This window comes from Drosophila teissieri, chromosome 3L (assembly GCF_016746235.2).
Source record: "Drosophila teissieri strain GT53w chromosome 3L, Prin_Dtei_1.1, whole genome shotgun sequence".
Classification (NCBI taxonomy): Eukaryota; Metazoa; Arthropoda; class Insecta; order Diptera; family Drosophilidae; genus Drosophila; species Drosophila teissieri.
In genome coordinates this window covers 14,935,509-14,948,383 of record NC_053031.1, presented here as the reverse complement: position 1 = coordinate 14,948,383, position 12,875 = coordinate 14,935,509, and the positions used below count along the sequence as shown (strand labels likewise).

General features: G+C 41.7%; 3 protein-coding genes across 5 annotated transcripts; 2 read left to right on the top strand and 1 right to left on the bottom strand.

The window, feature by feature from the left end:
• Window positions 1-51: 51 nt before the first annotated feature.
• Window positions 52-1,715, top strand: LOC122616701 (alpha-1,3-mannosyl-glycoprotein 4-beta-N-acetylglucosaminyltransferase A). Its single transcript, XM_043792245.1, has 2 exons — window positions 52-128; window positions 186-1,715. The coding sequence occupies exon 2, from the start codon at window positions 267-269 to the stop codon at window positions 1,713-1,715; it is 1,449 nt and encodes a 482-aa protein (XP_043648180.1). The 5' UTR covers window positions 52-128; window positions 186-266.
• An 81-nt stretch (window positions 1,716-1,796) lies between these two features.
• Window positions 1,797-7,443, bottom strand: LOC122615536 (alpha-1,3-mannosyl-glycoprotein 4-beta-N-acetylglucosaminyltransferase A). Of its 3 annotated transcripts, none has more exons than XM_043790486.1 (4): window positions 7,081-7,443; window positions 6,401-6,462; window positions 6,223-6,317; window positions 1,797-5,757 (listed from the first exon to the last, which is right to left on the bottom strand). In XM_043790486.1, the coding sequence occupies exon 4, from the start codon at window positions 5,574-5,576 to the stop codon at window positions 3,810-3,812; it is 1,767 nt and encodes a 588-aa protein (XP_043646421.1). In that variant the 5' UTR covers window positions 5,577-5,757; window positions 6,223-6,317; window positions 6,401-6,462; window positions 7,081-7,443; the 3' UTR covers window positions 1,797-3,809. The 3 variants fall into 3 exon arrangements, with proteins under 3 accessions (XP_043646421.1, XP_043646420.1, XP_043646422.1); XM_043790485.1 differs by having other exon boundaries at window positions 6,259-6,317; XM_043790487.1 differs by having other exon boundaries at window positions 6,259-6,317; window positions 7,134-7,443.
• A 431-nt stretch (window positions 7,444-7,874) lies between these two features.
• LOC122615983 (probable tRNA-splicing endonuclease subunit tsp-4) lies at window positions 7,875-12,812 on the top strand. The gene is made up of 6 exons (XM_043791191.1): window positions 7,875-7,959; window positions 8,017-8,103; window positions 8,247-8,507; window positions 8,741-8,848; window positions 8,907-9,241; window positions 12,683-12,812. Exons 1-5 carry the CDS (start codon window positions 7,911-7,913, stop codon window positions 9,227-9,229), a joined length of 828 nt encoding a protein of 275 aa, XP_043647126.1. The 5' UTR covers window positions 7,875-7,910; the 3' UTR covers window positions 9,230-9,241; window positions 12,683-12,812.
• The last annotated feature ends 63 nt before the right edge of the window (window positions 12,813-12,875 follow it).

Here is a 12,875-nt window from a genome sequence, read left to right as displayed (position 1 = left end):
CGTGATGTGTACGGGATATTGTCAAGCGTTTCAAACCACTGTGCGAGTATATTAGAAATCAATCAAACATTTATATCACTTAATAAAATACATTTAAAATCGAATGGGTGTAGAAAGCATTCCTTGTGGTAAGTGTCACTACATCTAAGTTCGGATTTGTGTCGATTTTATATCGAAACATGAAGGTGATTAGCTTTCGCTGGAAGACCTGCCTGTCAGGCCTTATAATAGTCGCTTATCTGGTGAGTGCTCTGCTGCATTTTGGAATGGATATCTCCAATATTGAGCCAGTGGAGCCAAGAGTAGTGAAAAACAAGACCAAAGTGGGCCGAATGTTTGCCAAGAGCATCAATCATAATGGAAACTGGGAGACTATAGTAACTAATCCGGAACTAAAGCCCAGATATCGGTTTGGCGGCGGAAGGACTGGCGTCAAGTTCGTGATTGGAGTACCCACTGTACTGCGACCCAAAAGGAACTACGTGCTCCAAACCGTGGACAGTCTGATCCTTCGCATGACTCCGGAGCAGCGCGACAATTGTCTAATTGTGATATTCGTGGGCGAAACCAAGCTGCAGTTCGCCAAGTTCATAGTGAAGGAACTGCAAGCGAATCATTCAACGCATATGCGAGCTGGCCTCGTCGATGTCATTGCGCCACCCCTGAATTACTATCCCAACTTCTCGAGACTCCGCATCACTCTGGATGATGATGCACAGCGCGTGCAGTGGAGGACCAAGCAGAACCTGGACTACATATACCTGATGTCTTATGCCAAAAGCAGGGGTGCGTACTACCTGCAACTGGAGGACGATGTGATGGCGAACGTGGGTTTCTTGGACTACATCCAGAAGTTTGCAGTGCTGCATGGAAGCTTCCGCATGGCCCATCAGATCGATTGGATTGTGATGAGCTTCAGTGACCTGGGCTTCATAGGCAAGCTCTTTCGCACCTCCGTTCTCAACTCCTTCGTGACCTACCTAAAGTTGTTTTACAACGACCAGCCCATCGACTGGCTGCTCCAGAGCTTTGTGACCCTGCAGAGCTGTCGCTGGGATAGCGTTTCCGATCCGGAATGCCAGCAAGACTTCGAGGCCAGGCTGCTTCGCTCCGCGCAATCCCAGTTCCAGCATATGGGTGCAAAGTCGTCGCTGGCGGAGAAGGAGCAGTATCAAAAGGATGCACTCTTCAATCAGAACATTGGAAGGCAGCGCCTGCAGCATCTGCGACAACCTCTCAATTTGATCGCCTCCCATCGGAACGCGCTATTGAACCAGAAGCTCTACCCCGAAATGGGTGAAACTTTCATCTGGATCTACATGCCACGGATGCCCAAGATGATGAAGTATCTGATAACCAATCAGTTCAAGAAGACGCAGATACACATCCGCAATGCCAGAGAAACAGCCCACAATCTGGCCGAGTTCAATATTGAGTTGGTCAAGGGATCGCCCACATTGGTGGCCAACAGCTCCTCCACAAGGCAGTGTGGTTTCGTCATGAGTCACACCATCCAACCGTTTGCAGACAGAGATGAGAAAGCGGAGCTCCCCTTCAAATACATGTACTACTACATAAGGGAGGAGCCCGAGGGGCTCACCTGGTTCCGTCGGTTCCTCTGGGCTTCCAGTGGATCCTCTTGCCTCGAGCTACGATCTACAATGGTAATGATTCTACTCGTTTTTCAGTTGGTAACAACTGATTTCATATTGTAAAGTAATTAATAAACTAAAACCATTCTCTTTTAAGATATAAAACCACATTGAACGTCAATTTCAAATACTTGAGTTATTTATTAAGCTTATACACACATTACACGCATATTTGTTGTTCATGTTTGATTTGATTTGTTCGATTAAGTTTTGAGTTGTCCCAACGGCTTATGAATATTGTAAAATTGCAATTTGTAATAATTCAGCTACGATCGTAATGTGTTGTCGTTTCATGGAAGGGGAAGCCTATAATGCCAGCTAATATTTATATATAATTCCGATTGTTCACTATCCACTATTATTGTTGCTTGCTAATTGGCTGCAATTTGGCAAAATGAGTGTTTCGGGGAGAGCGGGTGCTGTAAATTATTGTTGCTAGTTGCCGCACACATAACACAGGAGTATATAAAAATATATTTATGTTCGTACATTTATGCAATAGTAAGTATATGCAAAACATTCGTTTCAATTGTTCAGTTTATCGAAAGCAGTCTACAATATCTGTATATCTGTTACTCTATATATAGTGGCATACGAATTGAAATCGGATTAACTTTAGAAAGTGAAAAATGCATCACAATGCATCGAACCAAAGTCGTAAATATATATGTATATGCCACTATATGTTGCAATTCTCTTTACTCAACAGGAACCAAGTTTAAACAATCATCATTCTTGTTTTTAGTTTTTCATAGTCTATCAAAAAATTTGGCGTTTCCAATTAGTTAAACCAATCATAAAATGGATCGTATGTATATAAAAAATGTTTTCTTATGAATGATTGTTTTTTTTTTTGGAATTTCGTTTTACAATAGCTAATTAGAGTTGTTTGTTTTACATGTACGTGTATATATAATTTAGGTATATACCTCGTTCATTGTTATGCACAAATTATTAACAAATCACAGTAAAAAAGCAACAATGCTAAAAATCGTTTCGTTATTTAATGGTTCAATGTTTATGCATATTTTATATTTATTTATGTAGTTATGGCTTCATGTTCAAGAAGGTGGCTATATATACCGGTGAAACTAACACAAGCATGATGGGTGAATTCATAATATTAAGATAAATTACTAAAGTAAAGGAATACTTTTAACAAATGTACAACGGTACAAATTAAACTTAAGTGTGCAACAATGTGTAAATATTTCTTAATTCATAATTGATCGATAAGATTTCAGCGGGTTCGAGATTCTTGATCACTTGGAGGTTCAGAAAATGAAAACAAAATAAATTGGAATGTGTTCTGGGTTACCAATAAAATGAGTTTAACACTTAAAACTAAAGGAAATAAACCAAAAAATTGTATTCAAACAACATAGGAATACCAAGAAATCGCCTTGGTTACATAGCCCACAACTTGATATCCATAATCTATACCAAATATATATTATACCACCATAAAAAAATGGAAGGGGCACTTGGAGTACATATATCAAATCCATATGGTTATGCGAAAAATATATACTGACAGCTTGGGATTAAAAAGGACTTTTGGGAGACTGTAGACCAATCATATTGCTGAGGCTTGTAACGCTTAAGTTAAAGAAACCCTAACAAATTGGTTCTGGGGATGTATGGCAATACAATTGGTCTACAGCCATGCTTGAGCCTTATAGCTAAGGATAAGGATAATCACTTAAAGTTAGGAGAGCGAGAGAGATTATTTACACACTGAGATAATCGAGGGTAAAAGCGTCATTCGAAAAATATACACACAGATGTACAATTATTAGGATAGATCGACTCGCATCGGAGCAAAAGCCATGACAATGTCTTGGGAGCAAAACGAATTCTTCACCAAAACATTGAACATTTTTATGATACGGTTGCCTATCCGTGGGAACAAAAATTCTTCAAGACAACCATGGAAAATTTATCTTAATTATTCCTAAATGTTTCTCAAGCAATTTCAATAAGATTACTTTTTGCTCCCACGACTGTATCTCGACGAAATCGACACAATCCCAACAGATATAGACAAATTGTGGATGGGAGTATAGACATTAACTGGAGACGGGAGGTCAGAGGGATTAGCAGGACTTGTTGCTCCTACTCTTGCCAGTTTTGCCGCTGCCGGTGGCGATGCAGCAATCAGCTACCCCCCACATACCGTGGCTTTGCGGCATTGTCCTCGGACTTAGCATCGCTGCCCCATTCCTGTAGTTCGATCTCGCTGAGCAGGGCCCAATTCTCGCTGTCACTGTGGACGTGGAGGCGCAGCTCCTTGATTGCACCAATCTTGGCATCCAAAAGACCCTCGGCCACGCCTAAGCTATCGAACGAACCCACCACCAGGTAGCCGTCCGTGGTGGTGTTGAAGTTGCTCCAGACGGACGAGTTTTCGCTCAGCGTATCAGCCGGAAGGAGCTCCACCGTCGTGTTGTAAAACCTGTCGGACGGGTGCTCCGAGTTGCCGCTTCGGAAGAGGTAGTGCTTCAGCTGCGTGGGCCGCTCGAATATAATCTGCACCAGATCTCCAGGCTGTGGCAGCAAGCCCCAGAAGTAGGACTCACCTCTGTACGCTCGCTGCAACACATAGTTTTTATACGGAGCAATGTTGGACTTCACCAGCGCCGGTGGATTATGTGTATGGGCATAATACTGCGGCACCTTACTGCCGAACTGCTTGTCCTTCAGCTTTTGAACTTTTCCTTTCAGCGATGAACTTGTACCAATATGCTGGAAAAGGGATTTTCGAAAATGCTGCCAGTACTTTGCCTTCTCCGCATTGCAGTGCTTCTGATCCTTGTCCGTTCGACAAACCTTGGACTCGATAAAATACGTAAGTAGCCAGTCCACCGGTTTGTCATTGTAGAACATTTGGAAATAGGTGATCAGGTAGGGTAACTCCGCACTCTTGAACATCTTGCCAATAAAGCCTAGTTGGCAAAAGTCTAGCACAAACCACTCTGGTTGATCGGGTTTCGTCAATGCGCTCTTGATCAAGGCGAATTTCTTCATGGTGGTGATGAACTGCCGCTTGGTCAGTATATCGTCCTCCAGTTGAACGTAAAAGGTTCCCTTCGAATGGGCGTAGGCCATCAGGTAGGCAAAGTCCAAATTCTGCTTACTGCGCCATTTGACGCGCTCCAAAGGATCATTCAGTGTGATGCGAAGTCTTTCAAAATTCGGATAGTAACTAGCTGCAGGTGCTATTATATCAATCAGTCCACTCTCCACATGCTGATCGAAACTGGCCTCGATTTGACGAGCAATAAGTTGCACGGATTCCATATCTGTTTCTCCTATGTAGACAATGATCAGCGTTTCGTTCTGCTCCTCGTCGTTCATATTCTCGATGAGATTGTGGAGGGTTCCGAGGAGGTACGATTGTTTCTCCCTCCGCACGGTGGGCACACCCAGAACAATGCTCACATCCGAACGGCCCTTGCTTTGCAAGTATGCTGGTCGCAGGGAGCCGGCATCGTCCAGGAGATGCGGCAGGAAATGGTAGGCATTCGGAAGCCGTATATTCTGGCTCCTGGCCATCGAACCATTGGCACTGCCCCCTTTACTGATATGCGAGGCATTTCGCAGCAGCTGCCTGGCCTCGGGACTCAATCCGTCTAGCAGATTGACCACGGGCAGCGGTGGCGGCGGCGGTGGAGCACTGGCTCCCGTCACATTGACGCTCTGCAATTGGCCCAGGTATTGGGAAAGTAGCGCTACGTCCTCCTGGCGTGCACGGTACATGGACTCCAAATACTGCAGTCGCATATGGCATTCGGCCAGGCGCTGCGTCAGCGACTGCTCGGTGGATAGCTCGGGTCCCATCACCATCAGGATCACTATGCATGGTGCCAGCACCAGGGCCGTCACTATCAGCATGCAGTTGCGCTGCCTAATCTTAAACATCATTCGCTCTGCCCTGGATTCCTTCGCTTGCCGTCGTATTAATTAGCTAACTGTTTGCCTTGGGGCTGCTTTGCTTCCACTTCTGGGTTGGCTTTTCGTTCTGGCTCGGTCTCTGGTTCGTTGTGCTGGTGGCGTTCCCTTGGGCCGGCTGTCATCCTCATTCCTCCTATGACTAATGCAGGCGCTGCAACAAAAGCAAGGCATTTAGTTTTTACACTGCTAAAAATTTATTCAAGTATAATATGTATAAGCCAATTCTTTCAAAAAGTAAGCTCTATCCATTAAATATTCAATTAGTACAATGATAAGCAAAAAGTTATGAACATGTATGGAAAACCATTATATTGACCTCATGTAAAACGTGCTAAATAATTATTTAACAACAAATTCCTGCTTGTTCAGAGTTCAATTGCATCTTTATAATCTCTTTCAAAATGAAATAAGTTTAATATATTGTCCCTTTCTGATATGTTTGCCCTTTCGAAACTGTCCTAAACATTTCCTATATTAAGGATGGCATTTGCGTTTTCGCATGTGTGTGCTTTCTTCTGTGAAACCCAAGTGTAGTTGCTAATTTTATTGGCTTTTTTGAAGAGTGCCGTGGGGAGGCCCCTGGGGGGTTTGGTTGCGGTTGTTCCGAAGGTCGCACCGTTTAACGCTTCTTTGTAGCCGCCTTTTGCCTTACCCGGGTTGGATTAACGACGTCGTCGGTGGTGGCAGCTGTCGCAATTCTCGCCACATGACCTGGCCGTGAGTTAGAATAATAATAATTGTTATGTACTGTGCACTCGAGACGTTGGCAGGCAGTAGACCTAGACTTAACTTACATGGCCAAGAGCCCGGAAAGCTATCTTCTTCCTCCTCGCCGCCAGAAGTTCGATCGGTGGGTCTGAAAGTGGGAGGAAATTGGCAGCTCAAAAATGGGGTATACTTAGTACGGCGGTTGTTTTGGGCAGGTCGGCAATCCCATTGGGATTTACTTATTATTCACCAAGGATTTTCCGACCAAGTTAATTAGCCCTTCTGCAAAGTTATTTATTAAATAAACTGCTACTCTTAGCTCTTACTAAGCGCAAATTTAAACGAGATTAAATTGTACAAAATAATGAGTAATGTTCGATTCTGTATTTAGTTGTTATTAACTGGGAACAGTGATAAATTATTCATTTCAAAGTCATTCATTGTTTCCAGTTTATAACAACAAGATTTATAACTTATATTACAAATCATAAAATTCCCACTTTATATTTTGATGTAAAATGTATGTATATATTTGTTACCCCCTGTTTTCACACCGGGTATCAGTTATTCGATATCGAAGATCGGCACTCGGCATTGTGTGAACATTAACAATGTGCAGATATACATTTTCGCACTTCGTTTAGCGCACGCAGCGCAAGTAAACAATGGGTCGAAAAAATAAATAAATATAAAAAGATAAATAGGTAAATAAACAGGAACAGCGAAAAGTTCGCACCCACGCACAAGCACACCCTTATTTACTCACACTTGTTTGCAGCTCAAGTGGGCGATTAGATGGATTAACTAATTAATACGCACTTAAATAGGAACAAATTGAACGCAGTGGACTTTAGTTATCCATCTGGGGATTTCGTACGCTGCTACTTGTAGCCAATTCGCAGTTTTCGCCCTTTTTGTGTGCTCTTCGTTTTTTCGCCATTCGTTTTCGTTCGCACGCGTTTCTCGTTGTCTTTACATATTTACGATTGGCCGCCGAGTGCGTTATGTAAATGTAAGTGATGTAAATTATTGCAGCACTCGATTGCCGTGCTATTGTTTAATGTTATATACAATACAGCGGGGAATTAGTTTCAACGCCCCCCGACCAAAAACAACAACAGAACAGGCTGCTACCAAGCAATCGTTATCGGCATTGGTGGGATGCCAGACAGTCGGTGGCAAATGTGATGGGCACACTATTCTGTTATGGTTAACAGTGCCGCCTTCTTACAAACATTAAATAATAATTGCACTCAATTGGTATGAAACTGGGGCTAACTCATATGTTGCTCATATTTGGGAATAAGAGCTGTAGTAAGTAATTATTATAAGCAATTATTAGATATTGAATTCTTAAATTCCCATATATATAAATATATATAAATGTATACTTTCTCATATATATATTAATAAATAAGATAATTTATAATGTGTTATTAAGTGATGGGAGTTAAAGGAATTAAACAACATTTTCCGTTATAAACGAAATATGGCATCTCTGAAATAAGCTTCGGGTAACATATGTTAAAGGAACAACAGGTACCTAAACTTCTCCCATCTCTAGCCGCATTTTAATAACAAAAGATTTTTGCAAAAATGTATTTAACTCTGCTAAATGGTACTGGCTTCGTTTTCAACGTGGATGGTGAGTGGCGGAAAGCCCAATAAAATTAGAATTGAACTAAATCCGTTTACTGCCCAGATTACATGGAACTGCGTAACAAATATCACATAATGGGTGCCCCAGTGGGCACAGCTAACACAAAAGGCTGGAGTCCCAATCAATCCAGTAAGATATCCATTTTTATGAGGTTTTCTTAGCGTACACATCCAGCATTATCTTTATATAACTAGAACTTTATAATATTATTTATAAGCTGTGGGATTGGACCCTCCTTAAGATACCCCATTCAAATTATTTACTCTATTCAGCTATACCCGTGGAACTTAGTAAATTTGAAACCCAATTGCTTTTGGATGAGAATATAGCAAAGTTAGCTGATAAATCTAAGGATTTAAAGGCTAAACCAACAGCCGAGAAGCTGAAGAAGTGCAAGGCAGATTTGGAATCCCGATTATTGGGACAGGAGGAAGCACTGAAAGCGGAAAAACTACGGGAAACTGAGAGATACATGGATAAGATTCTGACGGGAAAACGCAAAAAGCTGCTTAAGCAGGGGAAAAATGAACTGGGTAACAAGACATAACTTATAAATTAATTTAATAATTTCCATACTTAATATAAATAGTACGTTTAGTAAGCTCAATTATTATTGTGGCATTTCACCTAAACTAAGAATTACTTTTCCCCTAGCTTATTTAAAATGTTAAAGCTGATACTTTAGCTGACTGCGTACTAAAACCCATATATTTAAATGTCCATAAAGAACGAATTTTAAGATAATTTGTACACCTTTAACTTTTAGCTGCCGCTCTGACTGCCAGCGATGTACTATTGGAGATGTCTGCGAATTTTAGATTCGATCGCCAAAATGCCTTGGTGGAGGTGCCTTGTGAACATCCCACAGATCACTGTAGATATTTTTAAACCATTATCTCTCTATAAGATTACTTCAATTCTACAACCAACAGCTGCGCAAATAGTTACCGGTCCCATTGTCAACACCACTTCCCTGAAATACCGTGTTTTTAAAGATCTGTGGAAGCGCGGGAAGTACGTGACTTCCGGAGATGCATTTGGAGCGGACTTTCTGGTTTACCCCGGGGATCCCATGATCTACCACGCCTCACATATTGTAATTGTGCACGAGACACCTGTAATTAAGCCCTTGGAACTGATAGCCAAAGTTCGTCTATCGGTGATTGTCAACAAAAGCTGCGTATTCGCATACGAAATGGAAAATTACGAGGAAATCCATTACCAAACGGTCGCATGGTGCAATCCTGGAAAATGAGAAAAACCACAGGCAAGTACATGTAGCAAAATAACATAAAACAGGAAGACTTGCTTCTATAAACTTAGAAATTATTTCCTTCAGCTATCATCATTCTTTTTCAAGCCCATGATCATACAGTCATAAGGAAACAATTTGAGTGCCAGTAGAGAAAGTAAAAGCCTATATTCTTATCTTATTCCAAATTCCAAATTAATATACAAATACACCCTTTTTTAGCTACAAAAGTTTACTAAAGTAAAGTAAGATTAATACTTTAGTTGCCAGAAACTAGTTTCATATGTCTATGTAGGTTTTTCGGAATTTCATTCAGGCATTGAAAAGATGTTACGCTCAAAAGAGGACATCTAAATTCGACCAGTGTATTTATTTTGGCTCCAAAGAATCTACTTTGTTTTTAAGACTGAGCGGGAGAGAGTGGGCTTTCCGTGAGCACGGATTTTGTTTTTGGCGCCGAATTGGGTTTATTTTTTAGTGGAAATTGGATACAATGCCGGAGACATTACGCTCCCGCTCCGCCCCCATTTGCCCGCCGCCCCTCCCCACATTTCTGCTGGCCTCTCCACAATTCTCCGTCTCGCTCTGAGCGGCAGGAGCAGCGCCAGAAACGGTTTCTCCCACTCACAGTTGGAAATTGTACACAGTGCACATGGTAAATCGGTTTATTATGACCACGACATCCAACTCGAGATGTTTGCTCGCCACTCCGTCCAGGTTCCATTGTTGTGGTTTTCGGGCGGGAGTCATTCGTCGTTTCCCATTAAATTTTGTTAAATTAATTAGCTACACAAAATGAGGTTATAATTCGATGGCCCCCATCAAACGCCAGGGCACACATGCATACATACATATGTATATAGGCAGACGGCGATAGGCAAATAAGTCGCATACATTTGCGTATTTGTTTTCAACAAATTTGTGCTGAATTCTTCATGTTTTGCGTTCATTTCAAGTATATTCAGTTTTTTTTTTAAATAGAAACAACGCGATAAGGCGCGGTGGGGAAGGCCAGGCTAAAGTCGTGCCGCGCCGTTCGAATTTCATACAGTCGGGTTGGCGCACAGTGGGACAAATGCTTCGTTTAGTAGTTTTTATTTTTAATTTGTTTAAATTTTTATAAAACAAATAACATTAATTTCTTTGCACAGCTTTTAAATACATTTAACTTAAATACAGATGAACTCATTTTCAAAAATAGGTCCAGCAATACTCCTCTCTAATTACTCTCAAACAATTTGTGCACAAAAATCAGTTATACATTTTATTTACAAACCATGTACTTCAATTTATACTACTTACATATATGGACGTGCATCCCACTGTGCTTAGTTCGAGCTCATTCCTCCGCACCTCTACCCCTGCCCCTCCCCGGCCAACACTTCCACTCTGCCTAGTCACCCACCACCACCACCACCCCCCGCCTAGCACATTCTCTCTCCCTCTCACATCATGCTCCGTTGGTCGGTATTGCCAGCTGAGAAACATGAAACATGCTCACTGCTTTAACGCCGATTGGAACTTTAAAGGGGCCTTTCGAACGGCATTTCTCATGGCCCCATCCCCCTGCCCAGCAGCATCAAAACAGAGAAAATTGTAATCTTAAAAATTTGGCCACTCGCTCACTTTATATTACTTTCTTCTCTGAGCATTGACTAAAAGTGCCACTCTCCCTCGGTTCCAAATTCGACTAACTTCCCTATCGCGGAGTCTCTCCGCTCTTAAGCTGGACTTGATCTGCATACGAGAATGAGACTGGCTTTATGTTTTTACCCTGTAGGGTCTCGGTCTCTGAGATGTGTCAAAAGTAACAGGTGATTGAATTGGATTGGCAAGGAGAGAGGAGAGTCAGATTCAGAGGAAAGAGAATGTAGACCGTAAGAGCGAGCCGGCTTTTCTACCAGTTGTTATTATTACTTTCACAGGATCTGTTGATTTTTTGGAGCAAAAGAGGAATCCAAACTGAATTTGCAAGTTTGAATTTAATGTTTTATCCGGTTCCGAATAAACATACCAATAATTATTCTTATATATTTTATTCCAAACCTATCAGATTCTTTGAAGCTTTTGATCTTTTTGTAAACCTTAGTAGAAATGATACTTATTCCACTTATTATTATTGGAATCAATAACCTTTTGAATGTTGGTGATCATTCATAAAAAATTGTTCGATTAGGGACTCGCAGTGCGAGTCTCGCACCACGAAAATCGACCTATCGCTTTAATAGCTAATATCGGAACTTGTTTCTAATACAATTGCTCTATATTTTGTCTTCAATAATTTGAAAACTTTTTTAATACTTTATATAAATAAATTTTTAACTATGCCATATGTTTAATTCAATCTCAATAATTATAAGATGGCAGAAATGTTGGTCCCGGATCCGATAGTTTTGGAACCGCAACCTCTGCATTCCGTTGACCTTTTCCTTATCACACACTATTCCATCCGACCGGTCGGCCACATGTGTTTTTCGTCCGTGAAGTCGGCCCAGAATATTTCCATCATTCAATATTTACCACCTTTTATAGTTTTGTTTACTATCTTGCCGACGTTTTTGTCTTGCGTCTTGCTCTCCTCTCCAGCCTAAAAATACTCTTTCTACGCTCCATCTGGCAATGCCGCTCGACAACTGTACTTCAAAGAGCGTTGCCAGGCAGGTCACTTCTCTCATAGATACACAGATACAGGCGCGCACGCACACCACCACTCAAAACAACCACCACCAGCAGCACAGAAATTACACATTTTCTCCCCCGAGTAGAGAACTGAAAAACTGGCCGCGCTGGCAGCGCCGGAGCAGCGAAATTCGATCGAAACCATTTACTCAGTCTCAGTTCGAGTTATCCAACGTTGGCGAGCGGACAAACAAGCAGGAGAAAAAAGCGTACGGCCAAGAGAAAGAGAAGGCACAAAATCACCCACAGCCACTGAAATTTTCTTTTGCGCTCCGGTGAGAAGATAATTTCACAAACCAAAACCAAACCAACAAACAAAAAAAAGTGCGCTCCGTGAGCGGGAAAACAATAACAATATCAAGAGACACACGATTATAAAACGCACAAAATAACTGAGTGACAAAAAAAAAATTAAATGCGTGTCTCATGGCTTGACTGTACTGTGTATTAAAAAATGTGACTGTGTCTGCTGTCCATCCGTCTGAGTTCGTGCGCGTGTGTGTGCTGTTGGCGTTTTTAAATGTGGCGCGCTATTTTTGTGTGATTTTGTGGGCAGCAACGATTTTTGAAACATCAATTTCATACTAGTAGTCAGTCCCCCTTGTGAAAAAGTCTCCTCCAACAACAAAATTCCTGTGAGCAGCCTACACACATGCGTTGTCTCGCTCTCGCGCGCAAAGAGTGCGAGAGCGGGAGAGTGAGAGCGAGAGAGAAAGAGAGAGAGAGAGAGCTAATAACTAACTTCTGTACTCTTTTCTTTTCTATTTTTCATTTCAGTTTCGAGAAAGCAGCGCGCCAAGCAGCAAGAAGAAGAGGAAGAGCGAAGGGAGTTGAAAAAGCAGTGGCGTTGTGGAGGAGGAGTAGAAAGGGGATTTTCGCGAAAAATCCCAACTTGAAGAGAATTTTCCCCGTAACCGTTTAACATAAATCGTCGTGTTGGAGACAAATAGCAGCGAATACGCTAGCAACG

Excerpts from the sequence above, each read along its gene's own strand:
- LOC122616701 (XM_043792245.1), top strand. The coding sequence starts at position 267 with ATGGATATCTCCAATATTGAGCCAGTGGAGCCAAGAGTAGTGAAAAAC.
- LOC122615536 (XM_043790486.1), bottom strand. The coding sequence starts at position 5,576 with ATGATGTTTAAGATTAGGCAGCGCAACTGCATGCTGATAGTGACGGCC.
- LOC122615983 (XM_043791191.1), top strand. The coding sequence starts at position 7,911 with ATGTATTTAACTCTGCTAAATGGTACTGGCTTCGTTTTCAACGTGGAT. Across the intron at positions 7,960-8,016 it reads CTTCGTTTTCAACGTGGATG|ATTACATGGAACTGCGTAAC; the intron begins GTGAGTGGCGGA and ends TTTACTGCCCAG. Across the intron at positions 8,104-8,246 it reads CTGGAGTCCCAATCAATCCA|CTATACCCGTGGAACTTAGT; the intron begins GTAAGATATCCA and ends TACTCTATTCAG.